This window comes from Osmia bicornis, chromosome 10 (assembly GCF_907164935.1).
Source record: "Osmia bicornis bicornis chromosome 10, iOsmBic2.1, whole genome shotgun sequence".
In the NCBI taxonomy this organism is placed as follows: domain Eukaryota; kingdom Metazoa; phylum Arthropoda; class Insecta; order Hymenoptera; family Megachilidae; genus Osmia; species Osmia bicornis.
In genome coordinates this window covers 10,331,952-10,359,265 of record NC_060225.1, presented here as the reverse complement: position 1 = coordinate 10,359,265, position 27,314 = coordinate 10,331,952, and the positions used below count along the sequence as shown (strand labels likewise).

General features: G+C 41.4%; 3 protein-coding genes and 1 long non-coding RNA gene across 7 annotated transcripts in view; 1 reads left to right on the top strand and 3 right to left on the bottom strand.

Moving 5' to 3' along the window:
* LOC123988214 lies at positions 1 to 6,520 on the top strand. Its single transcript, XR_006829784.1, has 2 exons — positions 1 to 2,507; positions 5,963 to 6,520. It is a non-coding gene; the product is annotated as an uncharacterized LOC123988214 (long non-coding RNA).
* The window catches only part of LOC114873341 (DNA-directed RNA polymerases I, II, and III subunit RPABC1), a 39,030-nt gene that overhangs the window by 1,784 nt on the left and 9,932 nt on the right, over positions 1 to 27,314 (bottom strand). The window contains exons 6-13 of one of the 4 annotated variants that reach the window (XR_006829782.1): positions 24,407 to 24,738; positions 24,019 to 24,282; positions 23,459 to 23,671; positions 22,165 to 22,522; positions 21,975 to 22,038; positions 21,688 to 21,870; positions 17,627 to 18,346; positions 17,142 to 17,536 (exon numbers count right to left, since the gene is read on the bottom strand). The gene's annotated coding sequence lies outside the window, so the exon portion shown is untranslated. Of the gene's footprint in view, positions 1 to 17,141; positions 18,347 to 21,687; positions 21,871 to 21,974; positions 22,039 to 22,164; positions 22,523 to 23,458; positions 23,672 to 24,018; positions 24,283 to 24,379; positions 24,739 to 27,314 lie in introns of those variants that run through there. The other 3 variants (XR_003788925.2, XR_006829783.1, XR_003788924.2) reach the window with 3 other exon arrangements.
* On the bottom strand, positions 4,187 to 14,350 carry LOC114873337. The gene is made up of 5 exons (XM_029181563.2): positions 13,684 to 14,350; positions 12,166 to 13,558; positions 8,440 to 8,536; positions 7,643 to 7,958; positions 4,187 to 7,234 (listed from the first exon to the last, which is right to left on the bottom strand). Exons 2-5 carry the CDS (start codon positions 12,312 to 12,314, stop codon positions 6,789 to 6,791), a joined length of 1,008 nt encoding a protein of 335 aa, XP_029037396.1. The 5' UTR covers positions 12,315 to 13,558; positions 13,684 to 14,350; the 3' UTR covers positions 4,187 to 6,788.
* Positions 24,862 to 27,235, bottom strand: LOC123987622 (piggyBac transposable element-derived protein 4-like). The gene is made up of 2 exons (XM_046287441.1): positions 26,870 to 27,235; positions 24,862 to 26,789 (listed from the first exon to the last, which is right to left on the bottom strand). Exon 2 carries the CDS (start codon positions 26,762 to 26,764, stop codon positions 25,115 to 25,117), a length of 1,650 nt encoding a protein of 549 aa, XP_046143397.1. The 5' UTR covers positions 26,765 to 26,789; positions 26,870 to 27,235; the 3' UTR covers positions 24,862 to 25,114.

Below are 27,314 nucleotides of genomic sequence, written 5' to 3'. Positions count from 1 at the left end.
CGATGTTAGAATTACATATTCTTTCGATGGTATTATTTTTGATTCTATAGCGAATAAACGGAGAAGTTGGTTCACGAAACACAGACAATTCGATGTTAGCTCGGGGGATGAGTCGTCAATCTGCTACCCTAAACCTCGTAAAGCCTGCAGCCGCCTGCAATTGTCAGCGCAGAGCAACTGATCGATTTCGAGGGAAACACTGCAGCCTCCGCGTGATTTCATCAACAAACTCGTAATCCTTGCGGACCGTTCCCAACTAGTATCTACGTAGTTTCCTAGTTTAGGCATTGAAGTATAACTAGAATTATTTGTGCAGCGGGGCAGGTCCCTTAGAGATTTTGATATTCTGGAATATTAGAATGGTTTCTATCTAAAAAATTGTCGAGGTAAAAAGAAATGATCAGAATAATTTAATAATAGAAATTCTAGAAGAAGAAGAAGAAATTGTTCACCACGCATCAAGAATAATCCTAGTCGAATGGAAGAGGAGAGAAGAAATTTTTTGTAGAGTTGCGACGGTAAGGCCAGATCAGAGAAGACAGGCAAGGGAGGGAAAAATAATCTCCCAGCGGGATTTTCGACCCTCGCCTCGTTTCGTATCAGGGATAGGAAGAGAGGCGGTGATCGTTAGCGCAGAGGGATCTTTGAAAAACGTGTTTCATGGTGAGACAGAGAAAGAGAGGCAGCTGGTGAGCTAGCGAGCAGTCAGGGAGAGCATTGAAAAGGGGGCGTTGACAAAGGGAGAGTCGTAACCCTCGGGGAGCCCAGCGGGAAAGCGAGTCCTGCAACGCTTTCCTCTTGCCTCAATGGAATACGTTAGGACACGGGTTGAAAAATTCAAACAGCGAAATCTCTTCAACTCTGCGACAGAATTTGAACGATCCTAAAACGTTATCACCAGGTTTATCGCATACAGAGAGTCTAATATCTAATTTGATGAAAATGGCTTCATAGAGATAATAGATAAGATTGACTCATAGAGCAATGCAGAAGATCATCACCCCGTCTCTTCAGACTTACATATAGTAACTCTCCAGTAGCCAGTTCATCGAACCAACCAGAGAAACAGAGTCTGGTTAAACCAGATCCTCTCATTCTTCCTCTCACTGTGAGAGTAGATATACTTTCTCCTTCCGGGACCTAGTTGCCAAGTCTATGAAAAGTATGAAGAGGAGATGGAACGGTGTGGCAAGGGCAAGAGGAGGAAGAGAAGGGCCAGAGATTGGAGTACGAGAGAATGTGTTGCAAGTTGCAAGGAAGTATTGCGGGTAGGGGAAATTGAAAGTAGGATGGAAGAACGGTGGAAGGCGGGTGTGATAGGGTGTAGGGTGTCCCTCAAATCGCCCCCGCCATTGGTAAACGTCGTCGTAGCACGTGCTTGCTACGTCACCGCGTGTTTACAGAGAGATACCTATAGCCGTTACTCGTGACCTTGTGTTTTGTATATATCATCCTCCCTCCTGATGCCCGTGGGATGTACCTCCCGTGGCCCCGCGGACTCGGGAATACCCCTATCCAGTATCGTCGCCTCCTCTTGCACACCAGAGAGAGGAGTGCTCCTCAAACTCCCCGTGAGCCAACCAGTTGTTCCGTCTGTGACGTAACAGGGTATCACACGACCTGTCGGTGCTTTGTTGCATCCTGTTCTAACTCTCCATCCGGCGTCTCTCTTCGACCTAGACAACCTTCTTTCCTTCTCTCACTCCGTTCCTTCACCGGCCGTCTCTTTTCACCTAACTATTAACGTCTCTCTTCTTCTTCTTCTTCTATCTTCCAGATTCCAGTATCCCCGTCGACCTACCTCGCACACCTTATGCCCTTCGTGCCGTACACCGCTGATTCACTGTGTAAGTGGATACGCGCACCGCTGTTTTCTCCTGATTTAACCGAGCGAACGAAAGTGAGAAGAGAGGATGGTTTAAATGGGTGAACGCATCGACTCGAAGGTCGTGCCAGAGCTTACTAGGTCACTGGAACGACTCTGATGACCCCAACTTCCATTCCTTTCGGTTACCGCTGCTCCAAATGGATTTGGGATCGATGCGCCTGCGAGCCGGAGATTTCCGCTCCTATTTACTTTTCCTGTTGCATACTAGAAAACGTACCACGTGGAGCGTTTACTCTGCTAAATGTATTTTCGAAAGGCTAATCCATTGGAAGTTGCAAGAGAATATCAGATATTCTTTTGGATCAACCGAAGCACTCCTGAGGAAGGAACTCTGAGAAGCTTGAAATGCGTTGTTGCTGGCAATCGACCATACGGCAAGGTTACTTCTGTCCTTAATTTTAGAAGCATCAAAAAGGAACGCTCGTCACGACCAAAATAATAACGTGTATATATGAGGCGTGAATAAGAGTCGACTACTTCAGTGTGGGAACTGCGACGAAGTTGGAAATTGTGTAACAATGTCAACCATTGCGATAACTTTAATTGAACAGTGCAAGTGAAGTCGTTCGTATAGAAGCAACTGAAGAACAAGTACAAGGAGAAAGTCGGAGATTGCAGGGTACACTTTCACTTTGTTCGACCAGCTTGAGTTTGCTCAGCTGAATCCGAAGATATTCCTCGTTTGAATTTTAAGCGAAATTTGATATCTAAAGTAATTATTCGTTAATTTAGAACCGCGTCGCCAATGAAACCATCGGTGCTTGATAATACATTATTTCTGCTGATTAAAAAAATTTATTTACACTTTGTCGAGTTTCATACTTATTGACCCGATACTTGGAAAAATATAAAAATTGTAATAAGATTTAAAACACTTGACGCTCTTCGTTAAGTATAAATAGTAATAAACCGTTGTAAAAGTGGATTTTTTGCATGGAATATATGAAGTGGCGATTAATGAGCCCAGCGAACCTTGATGCAGGTAAAAAGTGAACAAAAGCTGGATACAAAGGGGGATCAATCGTTTCCACTTTCCAGCTGGATTGAGGAAAAAAAACATCAACTTATCCCCCTTTCCTCTCTATAAAAATCCCTTGTCCGTGTTTTCTCTCGTCGTTCCGCGCTTGCATCGTAAAGGTGAACGCGTTAGTATAAAAAGACTCGGAGGATATGATGAATAAAATGAAAAACTAAAAGAGAAATGAATGTTTCACCATGCACGAGAACAGCAAGAACACACCAGAAGATCGTAACGTTTTCAAATAATTTATTTAACCTCGTACTTCGTAATGACATCACCTTACTTTACAATTAATCCAAGAATTACACGTTACTATTCAAAGGAAACGAAAAGTGTCTTCGTAGATCGCAGAAAGCGTTCTTCTATACAAAGTTGAGAGAAAATTGGCCGTCGAGGATTTCAGGATAGACCAAAGGGTATAGAGAGAGGCCAAAAGGGTATATTCTTGAGAAAAAAAAAAAAGAAAAAAAACTGAATCTGTGCAATCGTTGGTGAAGATCGCGAACGTTATGGGCATAACGAGTGCCCGTTGGGGAGCTCAAGGGGACTGGCGTGCACGAGACGTGCAACGATGGAATATGGGATGTCGATGTGGGAAATTTGAGAATTTGGTAATTTAGAAATATAGAAATTACAAATTTTCAAACTGAGTGCACGCCACTTGCCCTCGAGGGCACGATTGGCCATCACTGATCGACTCCTAATCGTAAGTGTTCATCGAAGGCAAGGCAAACGTGTGATTCTTCTTCATCGATTAACATCTTGTCATCGAGAGAAGAGCATGGCCCGTCGTCGTATCGATCGGTTTTTAACACGATTGCTTATTTATATTTATTTTAAATGGCAGTTTTAAACGGTTCACCTTATCAACCCCTGCGAGCCGAAGAAAATTCTTGAAGGATCTCCTCCGAATTTTCGTAGACGATCTTATCCTAGGGCAGATCTGTTAAAAAAATGTTCACGCCGAATTTGATCACCGTCGGGAAATCTGTATTTTCTGAGAAGGAAAATAGAGGAAAAAAGGCCACGATTATTGGAAGCAGGACGTTGACGAAACAAAATATTTCATGTTCCTTTTAGTAGAATAAAATCTGAAACTTTCAATACAGGAGAGATAGAGAGTGAGACTCCCTTATCGATGAATCAAAGAAAAGTGACGAAAGAAAATGGCATTGAACAGAACAAGAAGAATTATTGGTGGAATGTCTTGTAATTACGTGCGAGAATAATAATTTATCAGGCGAAAAGAAAGAAAAGAAGAAAAAAAAACAACTCCGCTACATTAAATCCGTTATACGTTTATAAAGACAATAAAAACTATGCTCGCCGTCGTTCGTAATAGTAGTTAATAGCAGCAGTAACGTAATAATAATAATAATAATCACCCTCGTGTCACTATCAATCTCATCATTGTCGTCGTCGTCGTCGTCGTAATTATTATAATTCATTCGCGTCGTAAACTCACGCATATGTATATCAAATATTACTTCAGCAATTACTTAACATTATCCGCTAAATAATCGCAAGAACGTCGGTGAAAAAAAAAAAAAATTCTCCATTTCGAACATTCTTCGTCTTCTTGATCTATGGAACTTCACGATTCTCTCCAATCCACGCGTTTGTAATATATATTGTTCCTTGCCAACGAAACGATCGATACGGAATAAATTAGGCGCTAAATAAATAGAACGGGCTTCACTACGATTTTATTAAGGTAGATTCATCCATACTCGCTGCAAACCTTTGCTTTGTTCTCTCTTCTGACAAGACGAACCTCAGACGTCCTCCTCCTCGATCTCGGTCAATTTCCGAATTGATTATCGAATTATTATCGAAATCAGTGAAGATCGTTTCTGAGGTTCCTCTTTGGATTTTTTGCATTCCTTCTGAACAGAGAAATGAATTATTTTCAGTTTTCAAACTCTCTGTTCACATCGGCTCTTTGATACCAGACAGATATCCTATTACTTCTGTCTTTTCTCTTCACTTTTTCGCGTTGCTTAGGATGGTGTTTGTTCCCCCCTGGCAAAGAGACACTAAAATACACCAGATATTGAAAACGAGCTAGTCCATTTACCTGGTTTCTTTTTAGCGCAACCACTGTCGTTACCATATGTATGGTTTATGTGTGAATTAATAATAAGGTCGGTACTATAGCTCAGCCTGGCCACGGTGTTCTAAATTACAAATATATATATATATATATATAATTATGTATATTTATAAAATTTGAATGAACGTTCTTGATCAAGCTATAGCGGTTTATTCATCTTCTGTAACTTTCTGGCAACCTTACATACTCTCTTTCACTCTCTCTTCTTATACACACATTCTCTCTCTTTCTCTCTATCATGATTCAACGTTATACTATCTCGTGTAGTCTTGTTTTTCATGTTTTTAATATATTTTTTCACATTTTTTTTTTTTTGCAATTACTCATCGTTCATTTGCAATCGATTAATCGTGGTTCGTCTCTTCGTTCGCGTCTCATCCTCGACAATGATTAATTAATCATCAATAATGCAAAAATACTAATTAAATCCCTGTACATGAGAACCTCGACGTGATGTGTGTTTGTATGTATGTATGCGAGTACCTGTGTTAGGTGTCTACCGTCATTCGTTTTCACGTTTTCGTTTTTTCATGATGGACTCAAAAAAGCGTTACTTTTATTTGTTTCTAATTTTTTTTTTCATTTTTTTCCATTTTTTTTTTCTTTTTACTTACAAGGTATTTGGTTTTGCTCCATGCATCACTCTGACATGCAGTTTTTTTTTTCTTTTAGGTATATAAATTATGGTAATGATTCGGTATTATAATTATAATAATAATTATTATTATTAATATTAATATTATCATTGTGTTTCGGTGTACCGCCGATATTTTTCTTATTTTTTTTTCTTGCTGGTCACAGGATCAGTTACTCGATCTCTCTCTCTCTCATACCCAGATTTGTTATAATACATTCTCTCTTTATCACTCCCTCCCTCTCATTCTCGTTTCGCGCACAGTTCGCTTTAAAACGTGTTAAACATCGTGTATGTGTGTTTCAGTGGCCCTTGAACACGGTGTACAAATCGCGGATAAAAAGGAATGATCTTTCTCTGGTAAATAAAGACTACGTTTGTTCCTTGGTAGCGTGTAAACCAACGGAAACGGGTCACTGATAAGGCAGTACCAAGATCGTCTCGATCAACGAACGAAAAGTTCCTACGCGAGGAAAAAGATATAGCGCTACATCAGAACAAGAGAGAAAGCTCCAGGACAAGTATAGAAACTCGAGGAGACTAAAATTAGTTACTATCACGACAACGCGTGAGAAACACAACGGGTCGAAGAGAACACCAGAAACCTTGTAATCAAAGGAGAAGAAAAAGAAAACACTTGGTTATCTTCATTGGTCGAGCTTCGCCTCTTGTTTCTGTGTTCGAGCCCCGCGAATCAATCTAAAAACCAGCAAGCTGTTTTACGCAATGACTTCCACATCATCGACTACGATTACGTTATTTCACACTCTCGAGGATGTCTACGGACAAGGACATAGAAAGGCGAGGTGCTGTGACCATGATGAAAGAATTGGTACCCAAGGAGACAAAGAAGAAGAAGAAGAAGAAGAAGAAGAAGAAGAAGCGAGTGTATGAAATATTTTGGATAAATAAATGAATCGAAAGAGAGGGAGCGAAGAAAAATAAATGTAAAACACGATCATGATGATGGTAGCCTGATGGTATATAAGAAGAAAGTCTACTATCCGCGACGCTGATCGGTGACCCTGGCGGTTTTTTAGAAGCGCCTCGCTGCGATCAGCGTTAAATTGGCGGCTGACATTAGGTTGGTGACGTTGTTGCTCGTATTCGTGGCTCCTTGGCTCGCGGTGGGTCACTTCTTACTCTTCTTCGTTGGCGGCTCCTGTACGACGTCCTGAGAGTCTTCTGTGTCCTCGCTGTCCGTTGGTCGTGGCGTGTTGTTGCTGTCGTCGTTCTCGTTCGTTGCGAGGGAATCGTTCGTATCTTCGCTGGCTACGCCCACTGTAATCGGTGTTGCGGGTTTATCCATCGAGTCTTCGGTGAAGGACGTGGTCATGCTGTTCTCGTCGATGGCCGCTGGATCAATACTGCCTGGTTCCTTACCGTTCACTGCCACTTCCTGATTGCTGTCGTCCGACGGTTCCGTCGCTTCGCCGTTGCTGGCTGGCGGATGAGAGTTGCCGTTCTCTGTTGAACCTGGAATGCCGTCTAAGAGTTCTGGTTTTAACTCGGACGCTACATAGTGGGTCCATAGGGCTAACTCCACCCTGTGAGGACTCCATGTTTTGCCATTTGACGCTGAAACGAGACAATCAAACGGGGGAGGGGATTTGTTTAAATTTCATCGTTCTATAGGCTTGCTTTGCTTGGTAACCCTTTACGATCCAGTGTTATAGAGTGAGTCTTGGAGGATTTCTATTCTTGTGATTGAAGTGGATATATTGGTGATGATTTCTGGAGTCTCGGGTAAAAGGTTTTGCAAAGGTTTTTGTATTCTTGTGTCTGAGGTGATTGCGTTCAAGTTCTTGAGGAGAGTTCATGAGAGAAATCAAACTTGAAATATTAACTAATTGTATATATTTTGTATCTAGGAACTGTTTAGTTGATGCGTGGATCATAAAGCGTTGCGATAACGATGCATCCTTATGAATTAATCAATTTCCAAGCAAATAAATCAACGTCGAACGAACGAGAGCAGACACTCACTTTGTTTGTTCAACCTCTCCACGGTATTTTGAATGTGTTGAACAAAGTTAAGGTACTCCTTGGTGGTGTAATCGATGCCCTCGATTTCCGGTATTGCCATCAAGCATTCATCGGCCATAAACGGTGCATTTTCTGGTGATGCCGCTGCTAACAAGGCCGATGCCATCGTGGTACCTACTCCTTTTAAATTCGACAGTGCTGTGATAGCTTGTTCAAGATTTGGAAGTTTCTTGAACGCCTTTTTCGTTTCTGCCATCACGGCGCGCGGTGTGTTCACTTTTACTAAATAAGATAGTTGAGGGTAAAATTTCCCACGCTGTAAATCAGAAGAAACGTCGTACGTTAAGTTAGCAGAATTCTTAATCATCCTTAGGAGTAAAAGCTGGTCATTAGAAAACCATTATCGTATCGTTTACTGGAATCGTGTTGAAAATATTTGATGCGATGTGAAAGATACTTGAAATAAATTAAACTTGTTTCTTCAAATTATTTCCAATTCCTAAGAATCGCTAATGCCGATTAATCGTTTCACCCTTTCTTCTAATGAATTTAAAATGTATGAAAGATTCTCAGTCAGATTCACTGATACCAAATATGTTAGAAAGAATAGAATAAAGATCATTTTGTGTATACGCAAAGCTTAGAAGTGTGCCATCGAAATATAAAATATGATTTGCAGCATAAAATTTGTATAAGATACCAATACTCGTTAACTCAGTTCAACGTTATAATCCAACAAAATGTTGAAAATGAATCAAGACGAAGATAAGAGAAAATAAAAAGGAACAAAGACTCACTATTTGCTTCCATTTCATCGTTTGCACCAACTCTTCATGATTGAGATGCGCGTCTTTGCCGCGTGATTTGATTTTCTTCGGAAGCTCATTTTGATACCTGCAAGCAGAAAAAGGCGAATCATCAATGAACAGGATAATGGATGTTCAGGATATGCAAGATCACGATCACTCGTGCCAAGTAATTACATAAGCAAAAGGAGAAGAGAATACAGGAATCGAAGATGATTAAAAATGCAGCCGCAAGAAGCGGTTTTCCACCTACATACAAGCACGAGGATGGAACACGAGCCAAATTAGGTACACCGTTGTGCATTGAATTTCCTCAAGATATTTTTTATTTTCAATTTCCATCGAGCTGCGATCGCTGGTTTAAAATTTTCATTCTTAACGCTAGAATAAATCAACCTTTTGTATGTTTCGCATTAGATTTTCAAAGCCAAGTGGAACTTCCGTTTCTGTATGGTAAATCGTTTCAACTTCTAACCTTCCACCGCGGTATTTCATTTGATTAATTCGACAATCGGTTACGATACTCGTCGATACACACGTTGGTCGAGCGAAAACCGCACAACCGCGTGCTAGCTAGCTTCCATAAATTTCAATGAATTTAAATAATAACATCGCGCAAGGAATCGCCTTGAAAGAAGTTGTACGAAGGAATACTACTTCAGGATACCTTCTTAAACAAGAACATATACTTTTTTAACCACCGACCGTGATAAATTTAAATTTTTCGAAGAAGAAAATAGAAATTTATTTTAAAAAAATGAAACATTTATGAAATTGAATTAACTCTTCCTTGAATTCGGTTTCGCTGGGTGAAAAAGGAACATCTCGGTTCAGGTAGCGTTTCCTTCTTTTTTTTTCTGCTCTCTTTGTTCCTATTATTCGGGTCATCGACATCGGGACAAGTTCTCTGTTCTACGGAGGAAAGGTTGTATCACGCAAGTTAGAGAGAGATAGAACGAGATGCACTCTCGCGTGCTTTTATTGCAGGTACTTTCGAAGGTCGGCCGAGAGATCAGCTGTTTGGCTGAACAGCTAAACTTAGTTACGGACAGTTTGTATTTCATTCATATAATGCGGCACTTGGACACGCGTGTTTCTTTCAATCACCGTTTCCCGGTAAAACGACCTTAAAAGTGTGTACCATAGACTCTATGCTACTTAAATCTATAAAACTCTTCGAAAAAAAAAAAAGAATAAAATGGAATCGACTTTCTTCGATAGGCTTCAGGTGAATACAAAGGCACGTCGGCCACGTGAAATTCGTTTACGTGAACAGAAACCCTAAAAATGTCACGTCGGTCGTTCGATTAGCATTGGCACAACAAAAGTTATTCGAGATTCGAAGAATTGTGACAGTTATCAATTAAAACTCTGAGCAAGGAAAATGGCCCTTTTTAAAAGAAATTGAAAATTTTTAATTCCATAGGAATTGTCCAACGAAACGTCGAAGAAACAATTGTTCGAGTGTCGTAACGGTGTAGTTTCTTTAGAACCGTGTGTTTCTTTTGAACAGTCTCGAAACCTTTTCAGGACAGAGGTTCGTGCAACCATTTTGAGAGGCACTCGCACCACGCAACGCGAACTCCTCGCAAAAACAACCTTGACACAATCGCCGTGCTTTAACGGCGAGGATTGTGCCTAGCTAGAACTCTACGTGCCTTACTTTTTCCTCTCAGCTTTTCCTAACGCCACCCTGCCCTTTTCATTCTTTTTGCTTTTCTCTTCAACTTTGGAATTCGCAACTTTGTAGACGTTTTTACGAAGCTGAATTAAAACCTGGTAGACCTGGTAAAGCGTCCTTGGCAAGTGGTAACTGGGTGTTGCAATATTGCAAATTTTTCTTCTTCAACAGGTTGACCTTTCATAATTTTAAATTATGGATATACAGGTTGACTACTTTAAGGTGAGCATTTTTTTGTCAAAATTCAATTATTCTGACTAAACTGTGAGAGAAAGAATGGAAGAAACGAAACGTAATCATAATGAAAGAAGAATAAACGAACGATGACCGCAAATGACGATAACCGATATTCGATTGCTAGCCGTTTGACCCAAATGTTTTTCATCGCTTTAACGAACTCGTGATTCAGCGAAAATGTTTCCACGAATTGAAGCTGTGCACCATTTAACTAGGAAAATTATTAGACAGAACAGAGACAATTTATATTTCAAAGATCCTTCTCATTTCCTCTGCTCCGATTTCTATCCACTGCAGACCGGAAGTCGATGAATCTGGTAAGACAAAAAGGTAAAATTGCATTCGAACAAAGTAGGCTACTTGGTCCGTCAAGAAAGAAAATAATTGATTGGTAAATCGATCATGGATTTCGATCGAACTAGGAAAGTACTAAAAAGCTTTAACGCGGAATTTAACGAGCCTCGAACCTGCCTTTAATTAATTAAACCAGACGTGACGCCAGTGGAATTGAAGCTCTCGCCTCGTGGAAACCTCGTTGTCGCGGGTATTTTCTCGACTTGCTAAAACTCACCTATACATGTAGTTGTTTTTTTTCCTAGTTTCAAAATCTGTACGCGGTTCGGCGAACACGTTTATCCGACTCCTCATCTGTTGAATAACTCGAGGAAACAAAAATGGAGTGATTTGTAAAGGTCATGGTATATTTTACCAGACAAAAAGAGACCAGACAATATTGACCCTTTACACTTGAAAGGTCATTTTTAGAATTCGCTACTTAAAAAATAGTTGAGGCACAATCGAAATAAAGCACGGTGTTTGATCGATTATAATCGAGGATCAAGGATGCTTTCGCTTTCAATGCCGGCCAACGAGAAATCTGAAATTAGAAGACTCGTTTATGTTGCGCGAAAATCAACCATTAAATTGTCCCTTGTTTTTTATTTCCCAGAAGCTTTCGAGACACTTTTCCTTGGAGGGAAATATTCCTTGGTCGGTCGTCTAACGTAGAAAAAGAAATTGCGAAAACAAAAGTGGAGAAAGGTTCGTTAAATCGTGTCCGAAGGAGGCAAGGTAGTTTGTGTGTGACGCCGTGAAAGCGACGCCGGCGAGTCGCCTCTTTCACTGGCATCGTTGCCAGCGCGACGCTCGCCCCGAAATCCGCTTAATATCGACGAAAAAGTTGGTAAAATGGTCAAACGGAACCAAACTACCTAGCACTTTTATTAAAAACCTTTGGATTTCTTTTGTAACGATTCTGAAACGGAGCGTACAAAGGGAAGGGAAGGGTAACAATGGCAGGTAACAGAGGATCGTAACGGCAACGTCGAGACTTCCTCGATGAGGTGGCAGAAAATTCCCACATGAAAAGTATACGGTCGATTGTGGGGGAAAAACAATAGAAAACGAAATGATTTTCAAGAGAAAATTAGGTAAAAAAGTAATAAATAAAAAAAAAGGCAGCACGTGACGCGACGCGACGCGGGCCTAATGCGGTTAGTTTATAAACGAAAGGCAGGGATGATTCGAAGTGACCGCCTCTTCGGGAATCGTCGTCGATCAGTGCAATAGGAGAGAGTAAATATACTATCTAGAATTGTAACTGGTCCGATGAGGGGGCCAATACGGGTGTATACACACACAACATGCGGTATGCTGATGGCAACTGGCGCGCCACGGGTTCATTGTCCCGTGTGTGCCCGTGGTGGAAGCCCCTCGTTGGAAAAGGAGGGCCCCGTGTGTCTGTATCGGGCGTTAATATGTCGACGAAAGAGAAGTACGATTAATTTTGGTAAACTTACCAGTTATCCAACTTGATCAGCTCCTCGGGTTTTTTCGTCTTTCGATCGGCTTTGAGTCTGAGAGCCTGCGGATAAAGCTTCAGTACGTGTTCGAACTGACTTGCTGTGCCCTCCGCGAAGAAAGTCGCTGTGTCTTTCACGGAAGCCATTGTGATAACTGAGCTTCGAGAAACGGCCGTTGGGGCGCAGCACGAGCGCCTCGGTTGCACTATACGCGTCCTCGTCTCTCCCCCTCAAGAGTCTCTATCTCTCTCTCCTTTCCCCCCTTTCCTCTTCCTTCTTCGTTTAACGATGTCTCTCTCGATTTCTTTCCTTCTCCCTCTCTGGCGAAACCTCCGTTGCACCCCTCTCCGCGCGTGCTTCGGGAGAGGACCGACCACGCGAGAAATCCTATTTTACCCTCTGACTCGTTCGAATTCTCTTGGTTTCACCGGCGGCGGTGATACGCGACACACGCGTGGGACGTGTTTCACGAGGATCGGCGCACACACAGTTTGCTCCGGCGACGAGGGCACCGGAATTCTATCGACGACGATAGCACGCGTGTTAAACCAGACTTCACTATCTCTCTCTCCTTCTTCTTCTCTCGCTGTTTTACGATTTCCTCCAAATATATTCTTCACGATTTTTTACCTTTACCTACTAGAACGATGATTACCGGAATAGATTTTCAACTTATAAAGGTGTGATGTTTACGCGGAACGTTATACGGTGCAGAGCTACGAGGTCTCGTGCGTACACTCTTGTAAGGGAAAATCACCGTAGTTACACGCCGAGAACTCGCCTTCGGACCTCGTTCGACTGTCCCGGGTGGGGAGCGCGACTCGACGTCGCCAATAGGGAGCAGCACTGCTCGGCGTGTTTCTCGCTTCTCTCCTTTCCCCTCGATCCCTCCCTCTCTTTTTCTCTCTCTCTCTCTCTCTCTCTCTCTCGTCACGTCCTTCCACCGCTTTCCACCACCCTTATATTATTTGTACCGAAAATTTCAACGGTTGCGTTGCGTGCGGCTACTCACGCACGAGGATCAAAGTTAGAGGACGAAAAGGAAACTTTATACCGATACCGATACCGATACCGATAGTAAAATGATGATGTGTTTGATAAAAGAGGCAACTCTTTTCTGATCCGACTGGTAAAGTCGAGAGACGAAAAGGAGAACGTGCAATCGGAACGCAAAGAACCTCCTTTCTCCTCTCGAGAGTCTCTGTGTTCGAGCAATCGAGGAGAGCAACGTGTTTTCCTCGGCGCCGCACAGATCCTTCCTCCTTTTTCCCTCGCTCTCTCGGAGAGGCTTCGTACGAATGCGTGCGGTTTCCCCGCCGGATGTCCGCCAAGTATAGTGACTGCCTCCCCCCACTTCTTTTAGTCCTCGTACACGCACGTATGCACCGATCTACGAAGGAATACACACACGGTACACGCGTACTTGGATCGTCCGCCGCGAGGGACTATACATACAGGCGCGTACCGCAGATAGGGTACGTACCCCTTCTCTTCTTTGTCGCTCTATTTACTCACGATCGTTTTTGATCCCGCTGTTTGCCAGGACTCGTCGTCGTACCGACTGTTTCCATGTAATTGCTCCTATATCTTCGTGTCGAGCCGAAACACTTTGCGCTCGAGCATCGACGAAATCCCGTTGACGATCTCATCGACGACGACGGTGACGAGAAAGAAACAAGGACAGCGATTTTTTCCCTCACGAGAAACGGCCTCGCTTTATACGTCCGCCTCCGTACGAATCACCACGTTCGATGGCTGTATACGCGCGCCTGTCTCTCTGCACGACTCCTCGCTGCTGTCTCTGTCTGTGTGCCTCTATTTCGATGCACGCGTTTGAGTGCGCGCGCGCAACTCACAACCGAACCGAGCGAGCGAGCGAGCGAGCGAGCGAAAGAGCGGGTAGAAGGCTCTAAGCCTTCACTCGAAAAACGGGAACACGGAGTTAGTGCGCGCTTAGGCAAAAGCACCGCGTATAGCCAATCGCTCGCTCTCTCTGTAATATGCTGACAGTAGTGAAACAGGCGGCCGACTGAGGGCAGCGCTTTCGCTGCCTTCTGCTTGTCCCCTTTACCTCTCTGTGCCCCTCGGGGACGAGACACTACCACCAATACCGGCGACCCTACTGTCTCCCCTCTTCGTAGCGGGGATATTTGCTCCTTCTTTATCTCTCTCTCCCACTCCTCTGCTTTGCCCCTGATCTATCTTTCCTAATACGTAAAACGAACGAACGAAGGCGGTAGATTACATTTTATCGTATTATACCCGATGCCTGAAACGTTTGTCGTTTCGACGACAAACCGTATTATTTCTCGCGCGACCCCTCTTCGTGCGACTCCCACGAACAGCGGACACGCTCGATACCTCCTCGTGAAGGCGCGTACCGTTCGCTCGATCGCGCTGGGTCGTCCGACTGGAAATCGATGCTAAAGCCGGGGTAGAGGCGCGCCAGTGGTGCCGTACCATGGCTGGCACACACCGCGTGTTTCACCTACACAAATGCACCTTTCGATCCATTCTATAGGTGTCTGTAGATGTGCAACACCGTTGCTCTATACTCCGCAAGGTTAAATCGTGTGGGTAGAAGCGTTTGTGTGCAACGCGTCACGGTCTACCAATAGCTGTGTGTACGTCAGAAGTGGTTCGAATACGTACAAAAGGGCATATGTACAAGAGGAGGCTCGCAACCCTTATGACGCGAGCATTTTCAAAAAGTTTGCGTGGCTTAAAAACTCTCGGAATGGATGGCGATTGGATGGTTGCTAAAGTAGAGAGGAAAACGAGTTTTTATTTTACATGCTAGTAGAGGAAGATCGCGAGACGGTTGCCGGAGCCGTTGCGAAACGAACGATTTCACAATTTTGTAAACGCGACGACATGCGCTGTACTTCCGACCTTACGAGCTTTAATGACGCTCGTTCCGCGAATTACTCCTTTTTCAAATTTTCGCTTTTTTTCATAACAACTTTCGTTTCTCCACTACCATTACCATGATGAATTAAAATTAAATTTTTTGCAAATTGCATTCCCCTTCTTTGTTCTTGCAATCCGTTAGCTTAGCATTCCTTTGGTTTCTCGCAATTGGCCGTGACACTCGTGCAAAATTGCAAGAAACGGGGAAACTTATGAGCGTTTTCTTTGAAACTTTTGCCACATATCCGTATGTCGCACGAGGTATACGCATGTGTGGGAACGGATGTCTATGTAGAGTCCTAACATTCGTGTGGTAATGCTGGCGTATAATCATTGGTGAGTCAGTGTTAGTCAACGATACTGGTGTGTTCGTGCACATTGGTAGTATATCGTGGTGAGATCTCGCTTTGCCGACCAACCCATGAGTACCATAGCGAACGAACGCCTCACTACCAATGTCAGCATCACTACCACCGATGCACTTTATATAGCTAGCCAGTCGGCTGTACTCGTGGAAAGTGCCGAGCGAGCGCTTGCGCTTCGAGTAACTTTCCATTGTCGTTGCTTATGCTGAGTAAAAACGAAGAAACTTAACGAGGATTTTGACGAAACTTTCGACTCACGAATTTCTATCTTCACCCCGAAATATCAAAACCTAATAAAGCAAAAAAGTTTGAAACGGTACACGCAACCGACGTCCGTCATTGTGTTTTCAAGTTCGATCCGGCGTCCAAGCACGAATTGTACTTTCGCATCCCTTATTTCACGAAACAAAAGAAGAATTAAAAATGCTTTCAAAATGTTCTCGGATTTTCTGTTATTTATGGTATATAGTGTAGAGATAATAGCCGCTAAGGTTTATGGGTAGATTTTGAAAATCGAAGGGTCGCCAGTGAGGAATTGAAAGTTTCACAATGGCGCAGGTAAACGGATATCCGAGTACCCGGGGTTTCTATTGAAATAGTTTTGAAACCCTCTGCTCGTAAAATTTTCAGTCAATTTGAAATATTATCTTTTAATCTAGATGGTACGTGATTTGAAATGTCCACTAGGAGGGGTGGTAATTAATACGCGGGGGAACGCGTATTCGGTGGTGAGAAACGAGCGATTACTGGGACTCAACCCCGTAGGTCTGTAGTAAGTGGTAGGTAATGTTACGGTGGGGAACGGACAGGCGAGGAAGACGAAGAGAAAGGCCGGTTTTCTTCTGAAAGCATTTTAGCAGGCAAGCAGCCATAAGCCCCGCATCATGGCTGTCGACTCACCGTTATATGCCGAGCATCGCTGAAGCCCTCGTGCCCCTTATACAAAAGAGAGAGGCCCGACCCCCTCTGTCCCTCGGGCGCTTGAAATTCAACCCCGGCACTGTCGACCGCTGCAGGGTTGCCAGATCGTCTGGTTGCCAGAATGCGAGGTTGCAACGTGCCGTTATCGATGCTCACCGCACACCCGGACAATCACCTAACCTCAAATTCAGCTGTAGAACCAGTGCAGCTGTTATCAGCGACGCTGAACTCCCATAGCAGCCCTCTTTAAATTGAATGAACGCTTTTCAAAAGCGGCAAAATTATCTTTCAAATTTCTTTTCAGCGATCGTTACTCTTTCATTTTCCTTTGATAAGATTTACAAAATCAGTAAATAAAATTGGAGTAATCTTGTTTCCTGATGCGGTTCACGAATATGCATTTAAAAGCCACGCTATTGTTTGCAAGATCCCGGATACACGGCACTGCATACATCACCGTACATACGCCCTACAGATTACACGCCTTTCCGTGTTGCTTGTTTCCAAAGAGCTCCCTATACAACCCGCTAATTATTTGTCCTCGGCAACAGGTCACACTCTCTTTCGTGACAACTCTTTACCCGGAAGTTGCTCCGTGGTTCGTAGAATAATAATAACATCACGTACCGTGGTATCCCGGTTTATTTTTTTTTTCTTTCTCATTTCACATTGCGATAGAATTATTAGGTACCATATGCGAAGGAGAATCCCTTAGGCATTATATCGAGGGGCTGTTAAAATATCGGTAGCTGTATTTTAACGGCTGAAATTTCGAACCATCGATTCGAAAGGGAAGGAATGACTGGCGGGTTTGAAATACGCTTCGCATGCCAACTATTGCCGCGTTCTATACCGAACACGTGTTCTTGATGCGGCATAGTATACGACATTGTCGCGATCTGACATGTGGGCCACGGTGGGATAGAATGTGTGTGCGGACGAAGCATAAGGCCAACCGGCCGGAGGGACGAGCACAGAGCTCTCCGTTTTATCGTGAGCCAATCCGAGAGCTGTGACCTTGAGTAACTCTAGAGAGAGATATATTTAGCTGTGAGCGGTTCGAGCTGCTGGTACTGCTGCTACCTAGCTCTCCCTCTAAAGTCCCTCTTTAGAGTTGAGGCTTGCAGAGACAGATATGTATAATAACGAGGGAAATCTCCTCAAGGTATACTCTGAAAAGAGTAATCCTTTAACATATATTTTCCTATAACCGTAACAGACAATTTTTAAATTTTGTAACTTCGGTATTTACAATTACTTACAATTATAACGAGTAGTAGTGTTAGTTGATACTTGTAATTGGATGTGTCTCCTCAAGCTGATACTTGATCATAGAATTGCCAAAATACTGGTGAATTTTCAAACAGTTTTGAATAATTATATCCAGTTTTTATTTTGTAATATCCTGTGGTGAGCACTAAACGATGAGCTTGAAACCAGTTCTCCTTGGGTGCTTCAAAAGAGTCGAGCTTCAGAGGGTATTCAGGGTTAGTCGCCCCAATTTCCGTGAATCTCTCGAGCGTTACGGGACAATTGGGCATTCCCAAATTACAGTTGCTACTTCCGACAACTATCCCTTCGCAGGTTAAGCTACGAAACCCTCCCGTTGTATCGAATCTTCTTTGTGTACTAAATTATACGATGTTATCAAATGTACACACCGAGAGGGTTTAAAAGTAAGTTTCTCTTTGCGTCAATTACTCGAGGAATGTTCTTTCTTCGCTCATCGTGAGACTTCAAAATAAACGTGGCTGGTTCAAAAATTGACGTAACAAGATAAGAATGATATCTTATTTTATCAGCATGAGATATGGCTACGAAGAGAAGTGGATTTTGAGAACAATGATGTACTGTTATTTAATATGTATCTTCAAACTTCAGTAGATCTTCCGTTGGAGTTCATTATTTGCATAACACACGAAAGAGAATTTTTTCCAACTTTTATTCTCCTCTTCTCATTTTTCTCTTCGCTGAAATAGCAACTGTAACAGCAGAGTTAACTTCAGTCTTCCATTTAAAAACACACCGGGCACTTGGTTCATCGTTTACTCAACATTCACCGTTTCTTCAGGCAATCTTTTCGATTCTAAACAAATCGCACGTTAGTAAAAGCACATCACAGGTGCAATTTTGATTGCAATTCGATCGGTACAGTCAGATATCGGTAAAATCCGATGCGCGAAGCAACAAGTATCGGTCGATCGATCGGTTCGAATCGATCACAGCCGATTGTCGGCGATAGAACTCGGAATTTCCACGGGATCTGTTTACAGGGGACCAAATAGTTTGATGCAACAGGCTAACTGAGATTTCACTCTCTTACAAGAGAGTAGACGGGATCAGGGTGCGGAAGGGAAAGAGGGATGACATTAGAGCGAGAGAAAGATAGATCGTACGGGGGTTAAAAAAAGAAACAGGAGCGAAACGAGAGTGATAGTAGAGAAAAGAGAAGGAGAGAGGTGGACTTTCGCTAGCATCAAAGCGAGAGGGGAAAGAGGAGAAAGAGAAATAACAGGGATGAGAGAGAAAAGCGACAAGTCTGTGTGGTATTCCTTTCCGTGTGATTGTCATTCATGCATTGTGAATCAGGGACTTTATTTTTAGAAGCGACTGAATGAAAGTGGAGTACCCCGTAGTAGTAGTATAATGTCGATGGTAGGAGGAACGAGAGGTGGAGGAGGAGAAACGAGGAGAGGAGAGGAGAAGAAGGAGGAGTACGAGAAAGAGAAGTATATGCAAGATAGGTAGAAGGGGTGGTAAAGAGAAAGAAAGACGGATATGGAGTGCCGAAAGAGGGTGAGGGAGGGAACGAGGAAGACGTTCCGCCGATCTGCGAGTAAATCGTCCTCACACGTGCTTGCTCCCTACCCGTCACCCTTTTCCCCCCTTTTCACCACCACCAACACCCCCGACCAACGACACAAACTGCGAGCACACGCGAACGCAAAAGGCGCACGCACGTGCTTCGGTTGGTATAGACGCGAATGTCGTTTACCTATATCCCTACGAATCGTCATACGGTACACAAGAGTAGACTGAACGAGGAGCAAAATAAGTCCATTAGCGAAGACGAATTCAAAACACTTCCCTCTTCCAATACAGCGTCCTAGACCTACGTTACAAGTGACCCAGTTCCGTCAGTTGGAGGCGTCGAGTCAGCTGATCGCTCCGAAACAAATCTATATATGTATGTATACAATAAAGAAGATCCCTCGTGCTTCTGTGTCGTTCGCCGGTGACGGTCGGCTTGAATGAAAGATAGCGAAAATCGAGTAGAGAAGGATGTCCGTGACAGATAAAGACAGATAGAAACGAAATAAAGCCACGTGGTGATCGTGGTCTGACAAAAAGCTAGACGAGGATAGGAGGAAAGAGAGAGAGAAAGAGATAGGTACAGAGAGACAGGCGCGGGACAGAGTGTCTCGTGTAAGCAACGATCCAATAAATAGTAGGATCATTGACACCGTACCGTCCGCGTGTGTTTCAACGTCGCTTCTTCCTACTACGATGTTTACAGTTTAATTCGAGATACTCTTGAAATGTCACGTGCTCACGTTAGACGTACTACTATTCACGATAAACCGTCGCGTGGTCTGCCTTTTTAGCGAGGAGAGGGAATCACCAGAAGGGGGGCGAGACACGGATGATTTGACAAATTACTCCGTGAAATGAGTCATCATTGTTGCACGAGCTTTTCTCTCTCTCTCTCTCTCTTTCTGTTGCCGATGTAAGTACATACTCAAGGTCCAGGAACTATGTTACCGTTATCTGAATTGGATTATGAAACGGTACAACCTTGACCCAGAACAAAGTCTTATCGCAATTATAAACAAATGAACTACGTATGATTCGCGTCAGAACGTGCAACCTGTTTCTTATTTTAATTACTGCAATCGGCATGGAATTGGTGCTGTTCGTACTGGAATTGTTAATTCATGGAATAACTAAAATGTCTATTTGAAAGTACTTCTTGCGAGTTTTGAGGGAATTCAAGTATAACTTGAATGATTTTGAAGAATCCTGATCAAGATTAATGGAAACATCCCTAAATGATTATAATCATCTAACATCGAATAGGCGTAGAATCCTAAAAATGATATCGAGACCTCAACATTTTCCGTCTTTCAACAAGAAAACATTTCTATTACTACGTATGAAAATGGTAATGCAAGCAGAGTATGAGAAATGTCTAGGTCACCAACTGAAGGACTTGTTTAACGAGATCATAAGAAGCAGCGTTCGGTCGGGCCACTGAAATCGAGATGTGCAGAAGATCGAGTTGCATGTCTCGTATTTCAGATTCTGATTTCTCTGCAAGTGAGATCGCGAATGGAATCATATTGGCCATCAGTCTGTATTAGATTATAATATAGACTACAGCCTAGTTCACATTTGCTAAGTATACTAGAGCAAGTAATTTACACGAGTATCCTACTACCCTATTTCTGCTCGAATAGTATAAAGTACAGCTTGTTCTAAATTAGCATGCATTTAAACATAGAAGTCGGACTGTTCGCTAATGATAAGATAACTCTGTTCATGTATCTTAAAATCTTAAACGATAGTCGTTTTCAAAATTCATATTTGCACATTATACTTATTGTTAATATATATTTAAAACAATCTCTGTAGTGCGTACTTTGGATCAACTTAAAAGCAACTTCTTATACATAATAAAAACTACTAGTTATGATGCTAGAATAAATAATGTTATGTCGTCAGATTGAATAATGTTGTAACTTTACCCTTGAATACATATTCAACAATTACAGTAGCAGTGATTAAATAAATTATTCTATTAAAGCAATAAGATCAAAGGTAGTTTTATGAAAAAAAAAGAGCTCGTTACTCGACACGGGTTAGAAGAGTAGAAACCGAGCGCTACCCGCAGGCGCGCGGAGATGAATTGATTTTTAAAATCGGTTCTCACTCGACATTCGACCGTTTCGAACGAGATATTGCGTCTACGCTAATCACGAGCCGCCAATAACACGCTCGTCAGCGATAAATCGACGTTGTGCAACATAACGCGACGTTCGTTGCATCGTGAAAACAAATCGCTGACGTTTGACACTGAACCTCTTTCGATGGCACACGCGTTAGTTGAAACGTTCTTTGTCCTTCGTTTGTCCCGTACGAAATAAAAATTAACCCCTCGAGGAATGCGAAAGAGTCCGCTCGAAACGGGGACAACGGGAACAAAGAAAAGAAAAGGAATTTTGCAAGCACGGTTCTTCCGCGCTTATTTAAATATTTCTGTTTTGCGGTATTCAATTGTTTCATCGAAAGGCAGTGATATTAATAGTTTAAATGGTTAACTCACGATAGGAGACAGATCTTAATTGTGTGAATCTTCGAGGATGATCTCGGTTACGGTCTTCCGGTCTTTTCAGATAATTGTTACGCACCAATTGACGTCATTTTACGCAACGCTGGATGCGAACCACTATCGATTCATGCTCTCAATATACACACAGTGTCGTGTTAACTTGTACTCTTGCATTCCCTACAATAGAAAATTATTAAAAATCTGATACTACAGAAACATCTATTTCCCGCCATATTTGATTTACGCAAAGAATCGCATCATATTTTCTTGGGAAGCATTACCTTATTCTCGATCTTGTATTTCGTTAAATTTCAACTTTCAATTTATTATAATTGAAATATCCTCCTGAAAATATATAATTTTATGTACTCGAATCGGAATAAAAATAGAAGACCGAATCGAGCGCGTTGTTGACGCATCGATTAATGAATTTAAAAATAGGTTATGTCGGGGACGTAAAAAATATCGTACCACGAGTAATTGTAGCATCGTTGATTAATTATATCTTGGTGTGTAAGATCCATCTTATTATCGCTGAATTCCCAATCAAATGAATCAGGTCATTTCTCTTTGCGTACTAATTGCAAACTTTATCGTATCCGAGTGATCTACGGTCCCGTAGATCGGCCGAATACTACCTTGAATACTACTGTTCTAGTCTCGGTCGGTAATTATGAAAGTCAATTTTGCGGGTTCACTCTTCTCTTATCTACCCGACCTCTCCGAGTAGAAGTCAACTATATTATCTCTCCTTATTGCTGCGTTTCTCTGCAGCATGGAAACCGACCAGAGTCTACATTTCGCGTCGATAATTCAACGGAAAATACGTCTGAAAAATAAGGCGTCAAACACGTGAACATCAAACCTTTAAAAAAAAAAAAAAGAAAGAACTGCAAGTAAGCGTGACTCAGAAAAATACACGTTACTCGTTGAAGAAACAAAAACACCAATCGTCGAAAGAAATATTCACCGTAGAATGTTCAATATAATCCTCTTTAATTAAGTATTTATATCAATAAACGAACAGTTGTATTACTTTATTGAAATTCCGGGTACACGCGTCTCGTAACAAAGAGAAATCCTACTGCGCATGCGCGCCAAATCGAAATGAATTTTTCACAGGAAGTTACTTTGTCTGAACAGTACTGAATGGTATTTATATTTATTTTTAAATTACTTTAATTGTATGGCTTTGAAATTATGAAAAATATTTGTAAAATAAGTCTGACGAATTTTCATGATCGTAAATGTTCATCGTTTCGTGTGTTGTTGTCAAGTATCGCAACTACGTGCCAACTCGGAGCGCACGTTTTAAAGGTACGTACTGTGGATCAGTTAGGATCAGACTATGGATTATAACCTCGCTCTCTCTGCAAGGATGCCATGCTCCGCGGTTTGCGCTAATGAACCAGCAAGCCTTTATGGTGTTTTTATTTTCTTACGTCACCAAATTCATCGGCACGGCCTCGGTTCGCACGTAACGCCAGACCTCTGGCGGTTTGTTCTGGAAACAGGCCAGCTAGGCCGCGCCAAGCTAACGAGTTTTTTTTCCGGCGATAAAGGTTAACGCAAAAGTTACCCAGGAAATAACAGGAAAATCGTATCACACTCTACACCGCAGAGAATGACTTTAAATAATGCGAATACCACGCTTACTCATCTAACTTTGTTATTTGTTTTCTTTGAAAATACAATTATGAATAATACCGATACATTTCTTATTCGCTGAATATTAATTTAATTAAACCGCAACAGAATAACTTACCTGTATTTCATCGAAGTTAACATAAAATTCTTCGAGGTTCCTCGTATCCTTCTTGCACCTGCCGGATCCGTTCTGGGTCTGCAGGTGCTTAGGAAAGTACAGGACGTGATCACTCACACTCTTTTACTTGCAAAGGCTATTTCTTCTTACGGTTGAACATTATCTTCGTATTACTTCTACGAAGCACACCTGTCTCCTTTTGCTTCGACGTTTCTGAAAACCAATAATTTTACACCCTCGCTAAACTGTTATCTTTGAAAAAACTACTTTTTAGTACGTCTTTACGATTGACCCTACTTAAATACAAACTGATCATCGGGATTTGTAAAAGATAACCTATATTCAAGTACTATAACCGGAAATATTGTTTGAAATAAGAATGTACAGTTTGACTTAATTAAAAGTTACTGGAGGTTTCGTATTTCAAACAGGAATTACATGAACGGATTAAATGTAATTGAATCATTCTAAAAAAAAAAAAGAAAAAGATAGAACAATCTTTGATAGGATTATTATCAAAATACCAAAAATTGAAAGTTGAAGTTTGAAACATCCCTTACTATGCAAATCCATTTTCAGTGCTGCAATTCGTTGAATGCAATTTTGGCAGCGAACGACCAGCGTCTGAAATCCAAGAAAAAAGTCTCTGATGCACAGAAGTCCGAACTCCCCTCCAGAGAAACAAAAACACCTGTTACAGAGTTCGTAAACACGAGATGTTCTGTTTATTTTCATGTGGTACCGGGTCATCGTTCACCGTCACGCGTAGGACTCTACCTTACCAGCAACGTCGAGTACCGCGTAGGTGGCAGCACGTCTTGAAGCTGTAATAGCATATTTTCAAATTCGTTTTAATTACCTCTCACAATAATGAAACATTTTTAAATATACTTCTTCGTTAAACAATATAAAACACGAATGTTTAAAATATCTACATTTCCTTTTCACCTTTATTATAACTGTATAATATAATCATGTTCGTCTAATAATTATGAAAATGAATAAATACAGGCTTTTAGAGTCTGATATGTTGATAATCAAACGATCACAACTAGTAGAAAATCTAATACAAACTGTTCGTTAGACAATGCAGACTATGAGGTCAGATGATGGTGCGTCAGAGGATGACGTCAGCCATGATCTTGACGCGGATTTACGATAGCATTTCTATCGGCTGAATTCGACGACTGTATTTCTCTCCTTATGACGTGTAAGAGCCAGTAAGTATATACACGTGTTTTAAATCGATCAATCAATTTAAAACGTGTACGCTTCGATACCTGTTAATACGCAATCTTATCAAAACTGCGTCCAATTATTATTTTATAGCAATGTACTTATCATTTTCTAAATATATTAGGCATGTAAAATGCAAAATGTAAAATGTAATGAAGTATATAATATTAACACTTTGACTGCCATGTTGGTCATATATGACCGGCCACGATTTGTCCTGTGACGCCACGGTGGTCATTGGTGACCGGAGCGCTTCGACTATTTACAATTGTAAACAATGAATGAAAATTGACAGTTAGTGCATTCTGAATATGGCCGATATATAGAAAATACTTTAAAATAAAAAGTGCCTCATTGAACAATTAAAAATTTTTATTAGAACATCAGTAAAAGAAAATATTATAACAAGTCTAACAACATCTAACGGTGCACTTTGTTGAAACACTTTAAACACAAATGTGGCGTATCAACGCAATCTGGACAGTAGGTGGTCACCTTTCTGGTCCGATTTTTAGCAATTTTTGATCCTAACAGTTTGACATTTTTTTTATAACACTCTCTGCAAAACTTTCTTTCCAGGTACGCTTGCCCTTCTTTCTTCTGCATTTCGTGCCGCAATCTTCGTCGAGTAGGTGTATTTGACAGTGCTGGTGAATGGCGCTGTGTAAGGTGCATTGCGAGTGCCATTCTAAAGTCTGGTACCTTGATTTTTGTTCTCGTGGCGAGTTTATAGAGTATCAGCGCGTTTGAGACTGATGTATTCAATAATAACTCTAAAGCTAATTTTATGTACCACTTGAGGGTTCTTCTATGTGGTGTAGAATACGCTATCATTTGATCTGATACATCAACACCACATTTTCCTTTGTTGTAGTCTACAACTATTACTGGTTTATCACAAACATAGTTTTTTTTGCGGACCTCTACCATTTCGGCCGAATGTTTTGTCGAAAGCATAAAAATATCACGCTTGTCCTTCCACTTGAGGACCATAATCCCCTTCTTATTTTGCATAGCGATAAGCTCACCTCGTTTCAATTTTTTAAATTTGACGTCGACGGGTATTCCCTTTCTATCTTTTCTTAGGGTTCCTACTAAATGAGTGTTGCAGTCTATTAATTTTTCCGCTAAATTTATACTAGTGTACCAATTATCGGTGTAAATTGTGTGGCCTCTATGTAGAATATTGTGGCATATATTCATTACTATACTTGTGGGCGTTACGCATTGTTCATTTAAGTTTTTTCCCGAATATATTTGAAATTGGTATGTATAACCTTGGTCGGAACACATTTTGAAAACTTTGATGCCGTATTTGTGTCGTTTTTGCTTCAAGAATTGCCTGAATTTTATCCGTCCTCGGAAAGGTACCAAAGACTCATCGATGCATATGTTTTCGTCTAGATCATAGTATTTGGAAAAATTTTGATTTAGTATATCAACAAGTTGTCTGATCTTATACAATCTATCATTTATGTTTGCTGTTTGATTATTGCTGAAATGAAGGAATCGTAACAGCAACTCAAAACGATTTCTCGACATGACTGTTCTTGGAAATGATTGGCAATAGGTATTATTGGTACACCAATATGATTCGTATTTCGGTAACTTCACCAGGCCCATCCATATAAGTAGTCCGAAAAATCGTTTTATTTCATCTTTGTCGGTTGGTGTCCATTTATCTAGACGAGTCGATCTTCTATTTTGCATATATTGTTCAGCGTACCTATTGGTCTCATCAACAATTATTTGTAGAATTTCTTCCGTAAGAAAAGCAAAGTAAAAACTGTGTGGCTGATTATCCTCGATCTGTACAGCATTTCGGGTTTTTTCAAATGGAATTACACTTGCCGCTGTTTGTGTTATATTATTTGACCATTCGTTATCATCTATATTATGTTCATCTTCATTTTCTAAATCCAATTCATCCTCGGTATCCGATTCGATTCGGCGTCGCCTTATCGTGGGCGATATGTGAATTATTTCGTCTTCCGATACTTCATTTTGGGACGAGTCTTCCGATGAAGACTCCTCGGATACACTCGAAAAATATTCAGTGTTTGCATCCATAATTATGAGGGGTAATCTACGAACACTATTATAAACAAACCTTAGACAACAAATCGTAAATGCTGCTTTATAATCATATAACTGACGTTAGAAGTGTGCACATACCTTACTATTATATATAAAATGAGCAAATACTGTTTATCTTCTGCACGTTTCACCAATATATTTTTTCTATATTTTTTTGCTACACGTTTCGCCAATTGTGGACGTTTCGTTTACGACGAAATAAGAAATACGAAAGCTTGTTGAAATAAACGAAGGCCTGTTTTAATTTGTCTTTAGCAACTGTCACCATGGCGCCACGGTGGTCACCCGTGACCAACAGTCAGATAAACGCTTCATTGGGTAAAAATGTTGTCTTATATCATCAATTTATTTATATTTTGCCATTATATGTTTTAAATAATAAAAGAACTCCCATGGCGTCCTGAGCAAAACATGTGATTTCGGCGTGGCAGTCAAAGTGTTAAACAGCAGAGATTATAATAGATATAGGCAAAAAAAAAAAAAAGAAAAATACACGTTCCGAGTTAGCTGACCTTCTCAGCAT